This window comes from Sus scrofa, chromosome 17 (genome assembly GCF_000003025.6).
Source record: "Sus scrofa isolate TJ Tabasco breed Duroc chromosome 17, Sscrofa11.1, whole genome shotgun sequence".
Taxonomy (NCBI): Eukaryota; Metazoa; Chordata; class Mammalia; order Artiodactyla; family Suidae; genus Sus; species Sus scrofa.
Genome location: NC_010459.5, coordinates 21,793,235 through 21,808,856, shown reverse-complemented (window position 1 = coordinate 21,808,856; position 15,622 = coordinate 21,793,235). Strand labels below are relative to the sequence as shown.

Genomic DNA, 15,622 nt, shown 5'->3' with positions numbered 1-15,622 from the left:
GTTATTTATTGCACAAGTCTGAATAATTTGATGTTTTTAAAGCCCTTCTGCCAACTGGTTATCTAAGAGGGGCCTGTGGCTCAATTTTCATTCATGGTAACTCCATCTTTAGCAGATGTACCTTGGATTCCTAGACTGGCCTAAAACTGAGTTGGTGAGCCTCACATGTATTATCCTGGATGGAAAACTGCTTAATAGAAAAGCAGAATTAGACTGGGTGTTAGGATGGGTCACTGGCCACCGTGAGCACATCCCTTAATCACTGTGATCTTCGTTTCCTCCTCTAGAAGATGGAAATACCATCATTGGGGCTACCTGCTACAGCACAGGGTTTTGTGAGGAATAAGTGAGATGATACATGGGAAGAAAACAGGCCAGGAAGCACAAAGTGCTCTATGGGAACAAGCTTGCTCTGCTCCTTTTCCCTGAAATGGGAGGAGCAGATGTGTCCTCTTCACAGACTTTACTCTCCTGAATAAGAGGAAATGTTTCAGCTAAAATAAATAGGCATTCTGTTCCACCCTTCTCATTCATTGATTCAACACAACAGTTAACACAACTCATTCTTCCTTTTATGAAGCTCAAGTTCATGGGCAATATACAAGCTCAAGAGCAAGATCAATGATGGACATTATTAAGAAAAGTGGGAGAGGAGTTCCCTGGTGGCCTAGAGGGTTAAGGATCTGGCATTGTCACCACTGTGGTACGGGTTTGATCCCTGGCCCTGGGACTTCTACATGCCACAGGCTCAGCCAAAATAAATGAATAGATAGATAGATAATAAAAATAAAATGAGAGAAAGAGCCAAATCCAAATGAAAGGTTGTTGTTCAATGGGTGCGAAGCTTCCATGATGCAGGATGAATAAGTTCTAGAGACTTGCCTTCCCACACAGTGTCTATAGTTAACAATACTGTATTGTGCACTTGAAAAATTCATTAAAAGGGTAAATCTCTAAATACAGAATTATTAGGTGTATGCCTGAAACTGATGTAATATTATATGTCAAGTATACTTCAATAAATAAGAATAAAATAAAATTTGTTTCAGCAAAATGGGGGGGGGGAGTAGGTAGATCTCATGGTAAGCATTCTTATCACAAAAAAGGGAGGACAGTGTGACACTTTCTGAGGTGACAGATATGTTTAGTACTCAACTGTGGTGATGTTTTCACAGGTGTATGCATATGTCCAAACTCACCAAATTATACATATTAAACAGGTACAGTATTTTTCTTTGAATAGCAATTATACATCAATAAAATTGTTTTCTTAAAAAAAGAGAAGTTGGAGAAAAGACCCAGAAAAGGACCAGATGGAAGAGGCATAACAGCTTCTACTTAAATATTGTGGTCAGGAAGGACCCATTTTTACTTATTCTGGAGAATTAAAATCTTAATTAAAATTGCCTTCTAAGAGCATAACGCTTGAATTTTCCAAGAGATCATCATATACTTTTTTCTTTCTGCATTTTGTAACCACTTTTTAAGGCACTCAGTCTAGATATGATCTAGATTTGAGAAGTAGCCAGAAGGAATCTGAGACCTGACTAGACAAAATTGAAAAACTGCAAAGGTACTTACCCATTTCCTGTCTGGTGCTGCCCACACCTATGCCATAGGTCTCTAAAACATCCTTTACTGTCCTCATGGATTCATCGTACTTAGCTGCCAGGCCAAGGAAGTTATAAGAACCCATGTTGATGACATCTTTAATGATTCTTCCAGTAGACCTGCAGAGAGAAGGACAGGTGAACATACAGAGCTTTCTCATGTAATATCATCCTAGTATCCCATAAAAGCCTCTCAAAGAGACCTTCAGTTTGGCCCAAATTGTTCTGCATTGTTATCACAAAATTATTTGCCCTTGGGGGAGAGTAACCCCATAATAAAGCTGGGCAGAGCATTGGAAAACGGTATCGGGACCACGGAGTATGACTCAGCCCTACTTTTCCTTAGGTACTTGCTTTTGTGATATGCTGGTTTAAATTTCAGCAAGAATTTTCTAAATGAGAAAGAGCCATGGTCATCAGTGTCTCCTTCAGCAAGAAGTAGGAGGTTACAATTTGTCGATAAAGCTGAAAAGAACTCTTCTGTAGCCTCACCTCCTGGCACAGATTTCTCTTTAATTTCAATACAAACGAGCTACCCATGGTAACTTAATTACTCTGACTTTCCCCACTGGCATCATGAGGGCTTTGCCAAGGGCAAAGGAGGACCAGCTGTGCCATGCTTTATTTTTTTCAGATCTCTAATCTGGTGCCCATGCTAGAATTTCCTTGAAAGAATTTTCTTTCAATCAAGCCCCTCCAGGTGGCTGCCTCACCTAAATGTCCAGTTGTAGTCATCTGACACCCTCTCCATCACATCAAACAGAGCCCCCGGGTTACTGCAGATGGGCCGGTTCCAGTTGTCTCTAATTCTCATGTAAAGATTCCGTGTATAAAAATTCTCAAAGTTTTGATACAGCGGCACAAAATCCTGTTATAACAGAGGCAGAAGTTTACCTTTGGTCCCTTGCTTTTTGTAGTTCATTTGCAATCTGATGCTCAAAGACCTGGAGGAGCTATGAAAATATTCCACCTGAGATATTTTGAGCAAGGGTCTGTGGGTAGGTGGACAGGTGGGGTCGACAAATAACTCTGTGAGCCTCCAGCTCCTGGTAACTTTTTTAAAGGGGGAAGTAAAATATGTGGCAAATCAAGGTGACAAAGATGACAGCCAGCACAATACAGGTCCCCAAATGAGTACTGGAGACAATAAATCCCTGTGAACTCTATCTGAAGGGTAACAAAATGCATCTGTGCCTAAAGCAGTGTATTTGGGGAAAAAATTAGTTGGATGATAATTAGGTCTTAACTTTTTTGACCCCACTCATTATCTTTTTAGAAAGGTCACTGAGCTTGCATGGTTGGCTCTGTTGGCATAACTGTTGGCGGATGCCTAAGGGCTTAGAAATCAAGCTGAAGATCTCCCAACATGTATTCTGATTTACGTAAACCACTGAGAACTCAAGGGCTGGACACCTGTTGTTGCAGGGCTAGGTGTTCATAAGGAAGTAAAGACAATATATCCATTGCTTAAAAAAAAAAAAAAAACCCACCAATTTAGAAGCATGCCCCTTCTTATTTGATTTAACCACATGCCCATTCAGTAACAAATAGCATCATGAATTTGTACATTATCAAACAGTTTTTCTTTTGTGTCTTCACTGACAATTCTCGCCTAATATTTCATTTTATATTATTATTTCCTTTTGAGAAACAACTGTTTCTCTTACCCAGGGCTGAGCTCAGAATAATTATAAAATAAATATGTGTTTTCTTTTTTGTTGGATAGGATCATTGTATTATATTATTGTGAGCCACAGTTCTTTGAAGTATGAGAAACACAAAGTAAAGATGGCGACATTTAATTTTTCCTAGTAAGAAATTAGAGGGAGGTTGAATAAAGGTGGCAGGGTCAGTGCCTGTATGGATTCTACTGAAAGTCCTATGAAATGACAAAAAAACCCAGATATTTAAAAAACAAAATAGGAGTTCCCACTGTGGCTCAGCAGTAACAAACCCCACCTCATCCATGAGGATGCAGGTTCAATCCCTGGCCTTGCTCAATGGCTTAAGGATCTGGCATTGGTGTGAGCTGTGGTGTAGGTCACAGATGTGGCTTGAATCCCATGTTGCTGTGGCCATGACATAGGCTGACCTCTAGTCTGGGAACTTCCATATACCTTGGGTTCAGCCCTAAAAAGCCAAAAAAAAAAAAAAAAAAAAAAAAAAAGTGAGCACACATCAGCACTATTTCAGGAAAACTGGTACAATATAGAGGCACCAAATACAATAAGCAGAACTAACATTTAACAAAAATACTTAATACAGCAAACAGAAAAATAATTTCAAAAATATATAGGTGACATGTTTAGAAAGACACAAAAAACAATCCATCCTTTAAAAAAATTAAAAAGTTCAAAAGCATAATGGACAGAGCTGAGAAGTAAATTAATAAACCAGCACAGTAAGGTGACTATCTTTCCAGGACATAATGAAAAAACAGAGACAAGAATGTATGAAAAAATAAAAAGTCAAGAGATATGAAGGACAGATTCAGAAGCTCTGGCATCTCTAATAGGATTTGCAAGATTGAAGGAAGGATAAGGAGGAGGTGAGATGGAAGAGGGAATAAAGAAGAAGGATGAGGGGAAAGTCCCAGAGAGGAAGAAAGGTATGGCCCCTAAAGTGGTCTGTCAGGTCCTGAATAGAGCAAATAAGGAAAAACCTACACCAAGCTATGTCCTGGTTACATTTCAGAATGATAAAGAGAAGAATCACAAAAGTCTTCAGAGGTGGGAGAAAGGCAGTTTATAGAACAGGGAATAAGAATTATATTGCTTCAGACTTTTCTTAGGTGACAGGGGTGTAAAAGACTATGAGGGAATATTATTTTGAACTTAAAATCCAATGTTCAGCCAAGCCTGCCATCAAGTCAGAAATTTAAATAAAAACATTCCAGTCTATGAAAGGAGCCATGAGTTTAACTCCCACGAGTCTTTTCAGTAATAACTGAGCATGCACTTCAATAAAACAACGAAATAGCTATGGAGGAAGACAGATACCAGAAAAAAATAGTGAAGGAAGACACTGATGAAATATGGTTTAGCCCAAGCAGTTTTTTTTTGTTTGTTTGTTTGCTTGTCTTTTTAGAGAAAAACAAACTTCCGTATGTCCTGCGGCATATGGAAGTTCCCAGGCTAGGGATAGAATCGGAGCTGCAGCTGCTGAGCTGTGCCACAGCCACAGCCATGCCAGATCCAGTAGCATCTGTGACCTACAGCACAGCTCAGAGCAATGCTGGATCCTTAACCCACTGAACAAGGCAAGGGATCGAACCCTCATCTTCATGGTCACTAACTGGGTTTGTTACCACTGATCAATGACACCAACTCCCCAAGTAGTTTTATATATGTAATATAAAGAAACAGAAACTAAAAATTTATAAATAAATGACAACTTTGAGAATGAGTATTGTGAAAAGTGAAACTATATTAAATTCTTGTCCTGATTAGGGAATGACTCTACTTACTAAATAATGGTAGCTAAATTCTAAATATACATGTTAAATATCCATTAAAGAGTAAGGGATATACTGTATGTAACAGTGACGAGGAAAATGCAGAACAAAGAAAACTCAATCAAATGTACCAAAAATATGAAAGGAAAAATATTTAAAATTAAAAATAAATGACAGGAGTTCCCATCGTGGTGCAGCAGAAACAAATCCGACTAGGAACCATGAGCTTGTGGGTTCAATCCCTGGCTTTGCTCAGCAGATTAAAGATCCAGCCTTGCCGTGAGCTGTGGTGTAGGTCGCAGACACGGCTTGGATCTGACCTGACATTGCTGTGGCTGTGGTATAGTATAGACCAGCAGCTGTAGCTCTGATTAGACCCCTAGACTGGGACCCTCCACATGCCTCGGGTGTGGCTCTAAAAAGCAAAAAAAAAAAAACCCCAGAAATTGTGAAAGTAAAATATAAGGATGGTAGGAATAAGCTTGAACAAATTTGTAATTAAATGGTTTTAACCATTTGAAATTGCTGTTTGACTATTTTTGACCTTTAAAAACAATGATTTCAGGTAGTTCAAGTCAGTAATTGTTCTTAGCTCATGTTATTAAAACATAGAAACTTTCATATTTGTCTTAAAAGTAAATCTATATGTTTCTAATGAGAGAAAAACATTCCTAAAAATAAAAAAGATGGAAAATACAAATGACTATTGAAGAAACAGCAGATATGTAAATGTTAATATCAGGCAAAATAAAGTATGATAAAAAGGAAAAAATCTACCAAGACTATAAAAGCCATCGGTGTATATGACTGTTACCCTGAAATAAATAAGAAAAACCTGAAGAACCCACAGTCACAGTAGAAAGCACATTTCTCAGAAATTATAGGTTTGAAGAGACAAAAAATAAGTCTAGAGGATTCAAATGACGTAATTAATTAGTTTGCAATAGACCTAAAAGACAATATGGTTTTTCATGGCATATGTGGAAAATTACAAGAAATTCCGATTCTAAGAAGCTGTAACAATTAAGGAGAGAAGTCATTAAAGCAGTAGCATTTGAAATTCAAATATTAAAATATCAATAGCTTTCATATATCCATTAACAACTAATTTGAATGTTGGATGGGGAAAAGGTAGTATTCAAATAGCACCACCCTCAAAAAATTGTACCATATAATAATCACAAGAGGAAACAATAAGATTTTAGAATAAGGAAAATTATAACATTTTATTAAAGGACAAAAGAAATATCTAAATAAATGGAAAGACATTTCACCTTTCTGAATGAGAAAATATAATATTATTGACGCCAAATTTTCCAAAATTGACCTGTAATATGTATCGATTTAATACATTTCCAATTAAAATAGCAACAGTTCTCATTTTTAAATTCACCTGGCTGGAGTTCCCGTCGTGGCACAGTGGTAAACGAATACGACTAAGAACCATGAGGTTTCGGGTTCGATTCCTGCCCTTGCTCAGTGGGTTAAAGATTCGGTGTTGCCGTGAGCTGTGGTGTAGGTCACAGACGCGGCTCGGATACAGCATTGCCGTGGCTCTGGTGTAGGCCAGCAGCAAAGCTCTGATTCGACCCCTAGCCTGGGAACCTCCATATGCTGTGGGAGCGGCCCAAGAAATGCCAAAAAGACAAAAATAAGTAAATAAATAGATAAATAAATAAATAAATAAATAAATAAATTCACCTGGTAAGCTAATTCTAAAAACATACAGATTCACATAACAGAATTGACAGATTGACCACTATTTCAAATAAGTGGGTAAAATTTTTTTGAACTCTCCAATGAATGATATCGAGACAATTAAAACATTTCTTTAAAAAAATAGTCCTCCTACTTCAAAAAACACATAGAAATAAATTCTAGATGGATTTGTAGATTAAACATATAAATACTCCAAATCATAAAAGTACTGAATGGAATTATTGGAACATTTGTTATAACTATAAGATGAAAATAAAAAGCCTTTCTTAACATGATTAACCAAAGAGAAAAAAAACAGCAAAAATAGAAATAATAACAACAAAGTAAACATAAAAGAAGTGCTTGATATATGTGACTTAAAATTTAAACATATATATATGGCTAGATATAACAGAGAAAAAAATTAAAAGCCTTGAAACAGAATTGGAAAATATTTAAAACTAACAGACAAATGATCAATATGTATGTATGTAAGAAGAGCTTCTCTCAATCAGTAAGAAAAAACAATTTAATAAAATTATGAGCAAAGGCTACAAATAAGCCATGCAAGAGGAAAAAATATAAATGAATAATAATCATATAAAAAAAGCTCAGTCTCACTACTAAAGAGAAATGCAGAAAAAGATAAGAACATAAAAAATGTGGAGTTCCCACTGTGGGTCAGTGGGTTAAGAACCTGACTAGCATCCATGAGGATGTGGGTTTGATCCCTGGCCTTGCTCAGTGGGCTGGGGATCTGGTGTTGCTGTAAACTCTGGTGTAGGTCACAAATGTGGCTTGGATCCTGTGTTGCTATGGCTGTGGTGTAGGCCATTGGCTGTAGTGTCAGTTTGACACCTAGCCTGGGAACTTACTAATGCCACAGATGCAGCCCTAAAAAACAACAAACAAAAAATGTTCGCTTATCAGATTGGCGAAAATGAAATACAAGTTGACCATATCAATATATCAAGTACCAACAAGAAAGCAAGCACATATACTTGCTTGCTTGTATAGAGTCCAGCTGGGCAAATTTTTTAAAAGATAATTTGCCAATACTTTGGTGTTGAAATATACATCCCTTGGCCCCAGAAAGACACTTCTAGGAATTATCCTTGAATAAATGCATATGCTGTTCCTAGAAGAATGATTTTCAATAAAAAAAAGGGAATACAAATAATCATGCAACAATTTATGGAACACCACCATGCATCTATTAAAAGGAATGAGGTAATCCCCCACTGGCATGTAAAGATCTCCAGTATATAGTTAGGGGGAAAAAAAAACAAAAACAAAACGGCAGTCACACAATAGTATGTTTGATATGAACCCATTTATGTTAGGAAAGGGTAGAGTAAGTGCAAAGGAACCTATGTGTAACAAAGTGCATGAAAAAGGAAGCATGGACAAAAAGATTGCTTTTACTGGCAATTTCCATAATAAAAAGGAAAGGGGAAAGGATTTCCTGCCCTGGAACAGCAGAAATGAATCCGACTAGGAACCATGAGGTTGCAGGTTCCATCCCTGCCCCTGCTCAGTGGGTTAAGGATCCGGCATTGCCATGAGCTGTCGTGTAGGTCGCCGACGGCTCAGATCCTGCATTGTTGCTGTGCCTGTGGCGTAGGTCATATCTAGGTTTTTTCAACCTGGCTTTCTACATCAACTTCTGAACTGGTTTTTGATGGGGTTTTTTTGTTTTTTGGTGTTTTTTTTTTGGGGGGGGTCCTTATGTTGTCCTCTCACAATCCATTTTTTTATAGGGCAATGAATACAATCTATCTAATTTGCAGCTCTGCATTCCTCTTCCTGAAATCCTTCAATGCCTTCCCATTGTTCTTATACTAAATGTCCATGTCTTATAAAAACCCATTATACTATGGTCCCTGCTTGCCTCCCAAACAATCTTTCTCCCCACATACTCCCACTCCCGACATTCTGATCCATAGAATTCTTTGGCTCCTCAAATGCACAATGTTTTCTCTTACCTCTGAGCCATTTCACACCACAGTTCCTCTCTCTGAATCCTCTTTCCAGCCCGCCTTGCCTCTTCCTGTGCCCTCCTACTTACTCTTCAGCCTTTAGATATCAATTTAACCTCCTCTTTCTCCCAGAAACCTTCACAGAACACCAATTCCAGGTTAATTGTTTCTCTTCTATGCTCCCTTGATGTCATCTATTTACCTCTACGGTACCTCTTACCAAATTCTATTGCAATTGCCTTTTCTGTGGTCAACTCTCTGAAGGCAAGAATTGTATCTGCTTTCGTTATTCTTATGTTCCCAGACTGTAGCACAGTGCGGGGCACAAAACACATGCTCAAAATGAATCCAGCTTAATTAATGAGTTAATGACTGCCTTGGCACAGAGTGCCCTTCTCTAAGGGTGTCTTCCTTTGCACCCTTGCTCACGAGGCAAACTCTCGCCCACCACTCAAGCCCCAGCACATGCCTTCATGACTTCCTAAGGGAATCACAGGGCATAAATCACTGTTCTTATTATTGCCTTCCTCCCCATCATCATTTTTATCAATTGTTTTTCTTGTGAGTCTATTTTTGCACACCAGATCAATTCTCTGATGGAAGGACCTATCTTTTCCTCTCTGTTAGAACCCATTACTTAGTGTGGGCCTATGTTCAAATACTTGCTCAAGGTATAAGGAAGGGTAATAATCAAACTCAGCCTGATTTTCTTCTGCAGGTGGTACACTTCACTTAAGGTCATTCCAAAATAAGAATTCTGCAGGATGTGGTCATGTTTATGTCACTGTAACAAGAGTTAAGCTCACCATGGCAACTAGTCATTAAGTCAAGGGATTTGAGGTTCTCTCATTACATTAAACTTCCTGCCTTACCTCTGTTCTTTGCTTAGATGTGTTCAAGCCTCCAACATGTGAAATAATCCATCCCCACAATCACATATCCCAAAGCATTTTTTAGAAAAAAGAGATTTATGGTATCACAAATCATTTGACACAGTTTGGAAAACATGTTAATAGGATTTCAGGCTCTTCACAGATCTCTGAATATTTTCCAGGTTGTCCTGTTTGCTCCTTGTGAAAAGGGGATGATGTGGGCTCTCATGGATCAACTACTGAAAGTATCTAGATCAGTGGTGCTAAAGTGAGGATGATTTTCCACTCTTTGAGACATTTGGCAATGTCTGGGGACATTTTTGATTGTCACAAATATGTGGGAGAGTGCTAATTACATTTAGTTGGTAGAGGTCAGAGGTGTTGTTAAAAATCCTGCAATGCACAAAGCAACCACCCACATCAAAGAGTGCCTAAAATGTCAGTGGTACCAACATTGAGAAACGCTGACATAGATGAAATAAAAATCTCATATTTCACTCAAACACACTCTCTTAGTCCATAATAGAATATAACATTACTCCGTTTACTCAGAAGACCAGAATATAATCCCACTCATGCCTTTGCTCTTATATTTTGACTTAAAATGACATTTTAATATCTACTGCATGGGGCTGCTATAAAAATTAAATATGATAATGTAGAAAAAAACTGTAGTTGTGTCTGGCAAGTAATAGTTGCTCAATAAATATTTGTAAAACTCAAGTCTATGAAGGCACAGGGAGTGTTTAAAAAGTTTAGCCAATGCAGAGGAACAGAATTTTCCCTGAGTAGGTCCTGAGTGTGTCACTCTTTTTAGGATCTGTACACACATCATCATTTGTGTGAACACTCTATAGAAGAATAGGCATTGACAAAAACCCCGGGAGGTATTCACACATACCTTTTGTTCTTCTCGCTCTACGGCTGCGTTGCATTTTTCTATTCCCCAGTTTCTCAAAAAATCTCTGAGATAGCCAAACAGCGTTACAATTCCATATCCCAAGTAAGTGAATACCATAGCATGAAGGGGCGCTTCTTCAAAGGATTCAACAATTGGCTTATAGAAATTTGAATTTCCATTTTGCTAAAAAAGCAAAAGAAAATTAAAGGTTATTGTCTGCCCATTGGAATAAAACTCTGACACTTAAAATTTTGGACTTTCAACCTTTTACATTTCAAATAACGTATTTCAGATCATGTTAAAGCTGCTTGGAGAAAATTAGAAATTGACCATTGAAAAGGGTAATCAGCAATGTACATTTCATTTCACAACTCCTAATGAAAAAAATTGATTCAGGTAAAAAGTCTCAATAGATTCTAAATCTATTAAGTAAAAAGTTAATGAGGAGGAGGCTTTTACAAGATGCTAAAGTATCACCCTGGAGGTTACTCCCCAACCTGAGGTCACAACCTTAACCAGGTGATCAAACTACGTCACAGCTGTTAGAAGAACTCACCACTCTGGTCTCTTATCACAATGTAATATTCCTCCTCTGATGAAATATTTAACCTGAATTTAGTCAAGCTCTAACATCTAACTTCCATTTCACTAGAAATATCGGGTAAATGACTTCAGGAAGAAACAATCAGATAATCCACAATGCGGGATTTTCTGTATGAAAACTGCCTGGTCTTTAAAAGCAAAACATAAACAAGTGGGGCTACATCAAACCAAAAACCTTTTGCAGAGCAAAAGAAAAGAGCAACAAAGTGAAAAAGGCAACCTACAGAGTGAGAAAATATTTGCAAACTGCATATCTGATATAGGGTTAATACCCAATATATAAGGAACTCATATAGCTCAAAATACCAAATAACCTAATTAAAAATGGGCAAAGGACCTGCATAGACATTTTCCCCAAAAGACATCCAAGTGGCTAACAGCCAAATGAAAAAGTGTGCAACATCACTAATCATTAGGGAATGCAAATCAAAACCACAATGAGAGAACAGATTTGTGGATGCCAGGAGGGAGGGAGGAGGGAGTGAGATGGACTGGGAGTTTGGGGTTAGTAGATGCCAACTATTACATTTACAATGGATAAGTAATGAGGTCCTGCAGTGTAGCAAAGGGAACTAATCCAATCTCTTGGAATAGAACATGATGGAAGGTAATATGAGAAAAAGACAGTATATGTATGTGTGACTGGGTCACTTTGCTGTACAGCAGAAATTGGCACACCATTGTAAATCAACTATACTTTAATAAAAAAAATGAGGTATCACCTGATACCTGTTAGCATAGCTGCTATCAAAAAGAAAAGAGATAAGTGTTGGTAAGGATGTGGAGAAAAAGGAACACTAGTGCACTGTTGGTGGGAACATTCATTAGCACAATCATTATGGAAAACAGTATGGAGGTTCCTCCAAAAACTAAAAGAATTACCACATGATCCAGCAATCCCACTTCTGAGCATATATTCATAGGACATGAAATCAGTGTCTTAAAGAGATATCTGTACTTCCATGTTCACTGCAACATTATTCACAAGATACAGAAACCATCTATTGATAGATGAATGGATAAAGAAAATGTGATCTCCGTATATACATAAACACACACATATACACACATATACACCTAGAATATTATTCGGCCGCACACACAAAAGAAAATTCTGTCATTTGTGACAACATGGATGAACTGAGAATACATTATGCTAAGTGAAATTAGCCAGACGCAGAAAGACAAATTGTGAGTGATCTCACTTAACATGTGGAATCTAAAAAAGCTGAGCTCACAGAAACAGAGAGTAGAAACAGAGTCTGGTGATTGCCAGGGACTGGGGGTGGGTGGGGGTGAGGAATGGGGAGATGTCAAGAGTACAAGCCTTCAGTTGAAGGATGTAGAAGTTCTGGGGAGCTAATGTTCAGCACGGTAACTGTAGTTGGTCATATGGCCTAGCGTGCTTGAAATGTGCTAAGACAGATCTAAAGTGTTCTTATCACACAAGCGGACATGCACACACACGAAGGTAGTTAGGTGAGGTGACGGAGGCATTAATTTGATGGTGGTAATAATTTCTTCATGTATACATATATCAAATCACATGGTATACCTCAAATACACACAATTATTATTTATTAACTGGGGAAAAATCAAATCAATTTCCCCTCAATCAAACTGGGGAAAAAGTCCCCTGGGGGAGGGGACTTAAAAAACACCCAAGTGATCCTCTTTTTTTTTTTTTTTCTTTTGTAAAAAAACTGATAAAAGATTCATATTTTGAACAACTGTTGGAAATCCAAATGTGAACTGGAAATATATGTTATTAAGGAAATGTTAATTTTGTTAGGAGTCAAAGTAGTAGTATGGGTATGTGCGAAAATGTTTTAATATTTGTAGATGCATGTTGAAGTATTAAGGAGGGTGAAGTGTTATAATAGCTGCAATTTTCTTTCAAATCATTCTTCAAAAATTAAACATATAGACAGAGCAGTTTGGGGAAAATATTAGTAACTGTTGAATCTAGATGGAGCTTACATGGATGGTAGTTATTTTATTTTTTCACTTTTCTAAATATTTGAAATTTTTCATAGTAAAAAGTTAAACGAAAAGGAAATATTCCTCTCTTTTATTGTAGGGGTCGACATTCCAATGGAAAGTAGACTTTTAATATCAAACCATTCTTAATCCTTTTCAGTTGATTTGCATACAGTAGCTCAATGTTTGCTCAGTGCATTAGTGAATAAATCATTCCTAATGCTACTAAGTTTTTGTCTTTAATAAATATTTATACATTCGTTCATTTCTTTTTTTTTTTTTGTCTTTTCTAGGGCCATTCCTGCGGCATATGGAGATTCCCAGGCTAGGGGTCTAATAGGAGTTGTAGCCACTGGCCTACGCCAGAGCCACAGCAACGAGGGATCCGAGCCGCGTCTGCAACCTACAGCACAGCTCACGGCAATGCCAGATCCTTAACCCACTGAGCGAGGCCAGGGATGGAACCCTCAACCTCATGGTTCCTAGTCAGATTTGCTAACCATTGAGCCACGACGGGAACTCCTACATTCATTCATTTCTTAATTAAACAAATGTAATGCAAGCCTCAGATTCCCCATTTCCCAATGAGATAATCCATAAGAAGGGTTTTGACCACTTTTAGTGATTTATAGGAAATGGTCAAATGTCTACTAATTTATTAGCTTACACATATATATTTAGAATGATGAACTATATAAAATTATCTTAGTTAGAAATACTGTTTCTGCTACTCATACTCTAAGCATCATTTGATTTCACCAACACAGTTTTCTAGACTATTTCATTGCCTTCATTTCCTCTACACTGTTTGAGATGCAGTATTTTTGGAATCTTTATGAGATAGAGTCCCTGAAAGTAATATTCTAAGCCACAAAATATGTGATAATCAAGGTAAAAAAAAAAAATCTATCTGGGGAGCTTCCATTATGACTCAGTAGGTTAAGGACCTAATGTTTTCTTTGTGAAGATACGGGTTTGATCCCTGACCTTGCTCAGTGGGCTTAGGATCCAGTGTTGCTACAAGCTGCAGTATAGGTTGAAGATGAAGATGTAGCTTGCATCCAGTGTTGCCATATCTGTGGTGTAGGCCTCAGCTGGCCTGAGTACTTCCATAGGCCACAGGTGCAGCCATAAAAAGAAAACAAAAATCTATCTAGGGGATTAATAGTTTTAATTTAAATTACTTGCTTTTAAACCAATTTCTAAAAAGACTTCTTATGATGACATTTTAAATTTGAATTGACAAGTCAAAAATACCATAAAATATTACTAAATATTACTAAAATTCCTTGAGTTCTTATTTATCCATTATATCAGGTTCGAACCCAAACTAACATTAATGGCTAATTGCTTTTGTCTGATATCTTCTCCAAATGCTACCCTTGTGATTTAAGTTAACAAAAGTGAGAGAGCATTGCTTAAGATGAGGTCTTGAATGGAAAGTGAAGGAGAGATTATAACAAATGCCTCATATATGGGAATATAGGGTGCTAAGGGGATATCTTCCATGAACCAGCAATGTGCTAGAGTCTGGAAATTCCGAGATGAATGAGACAGACCCTGCCCCTGACTTCCTGACCTCCCTCTATGTCCTCACACCAATCCTGTAGTTCTGATGGGCAGCTGACCTTCCTGGTCTAGTGCCATTTGGCTCCCTTCCTTGGTTCTGTTCTGTGCATGACCTTTGGACAGCAACTATCTCCAGCATCCTTGGTGACCTTCTGACCCAGTTAACATCCAAGGGCATTCTTCTTTCCTATATTTGCCCAAACTCTTGCAAAATGGAATGAGAGCCTCAGGAAGATTTTGTCATGGTTAGTTAGGTTTGAGGTCAAGGAAGAGAAATGAGAAGTATCTTCAAGTAGTGTTATAGGAATGTTGATAGGCAGAAAGAGGGAATTAGAAGGAAAACTTCTTATAAGGGGGGAGATGGTGAATACATGTGGACCTGCTGACTGGGGGGTAGAACCCTGCAGACAGTTAGAGATGCAGGAAAACAGAAAGGCCTGGCTGAAGCATAGGATCTGATCCTCAACCACTCTGAGGCCCAGTGAAAACCATGGTTGAAGGTGAATGTGATAAAGGACAAAATCAAAAGAAGAGCAGGATGCTTAGGACCAAATTTTGGGGACTTCCTGCTTTTAAGAGCATCACAGATGAGGAAGGGTGAGTGAAGGGTGCCCCAGGTGGGTGACTTCAGAAACTTGATTTCTCCTGCTTGCAAATGAACCACTTTGGCTGACTTAGAGGATGCCTCAGTCACCTAGGCATACAGGACTTCCAGGATATTAAAGGCCATCCTGTGAGGACCCTAGAGTTTTTCCTTTTCCCTCACCTATAGTCACTTCTGAGCTCTATTATGTGGCCAAATCAAGCAGAGCAGCCCCTCTCCCCCACGAAAATTTATGGGAACTTTCTGCTTGAATTGGTCTAAAGCAAACCTGCACTGTGTATAACAGACTGTATAAATGCACATAAAATCCTCATTTGTATGCACAGACTGGGCCTGTGTAACTTTCTTTTCT

At 38.0% G+C, this 15,622-nt stretch overlaps 1 protein-coding gene across 1 annotated transcript in view; it reads right to left on the bottom strand.

Moving 5' to 3' along the window:
• SPTLC3 (serine palmitoyltransferase long chain base subunit 3) overlaps window positions 1-15,622 on the bottom strand; it is a 133,882-nt gene that overhangs the window by 94,413 nt on the left and 23,847 nt on the right. The window contains exons 2-4 of the mRNA XM_003134257.4: window positions 10,515-10,697; window positions 2,324-2,478; window positions 1,582-1,730 (exon numbers count right to left, since the gene is read on the bottom strand). Coding sequence (XP_003134305.1) covers window positions 1,582-1,730; window positions 2,324-2,478; window positions 10,515-10,697 — 487 coding nt within the window. The remainder of the gene's footprint in view (window positions 1-1,581; window positions 1,731-2,323; window positions 2,479-10,514; window positions 10,698-15,622) is intronic.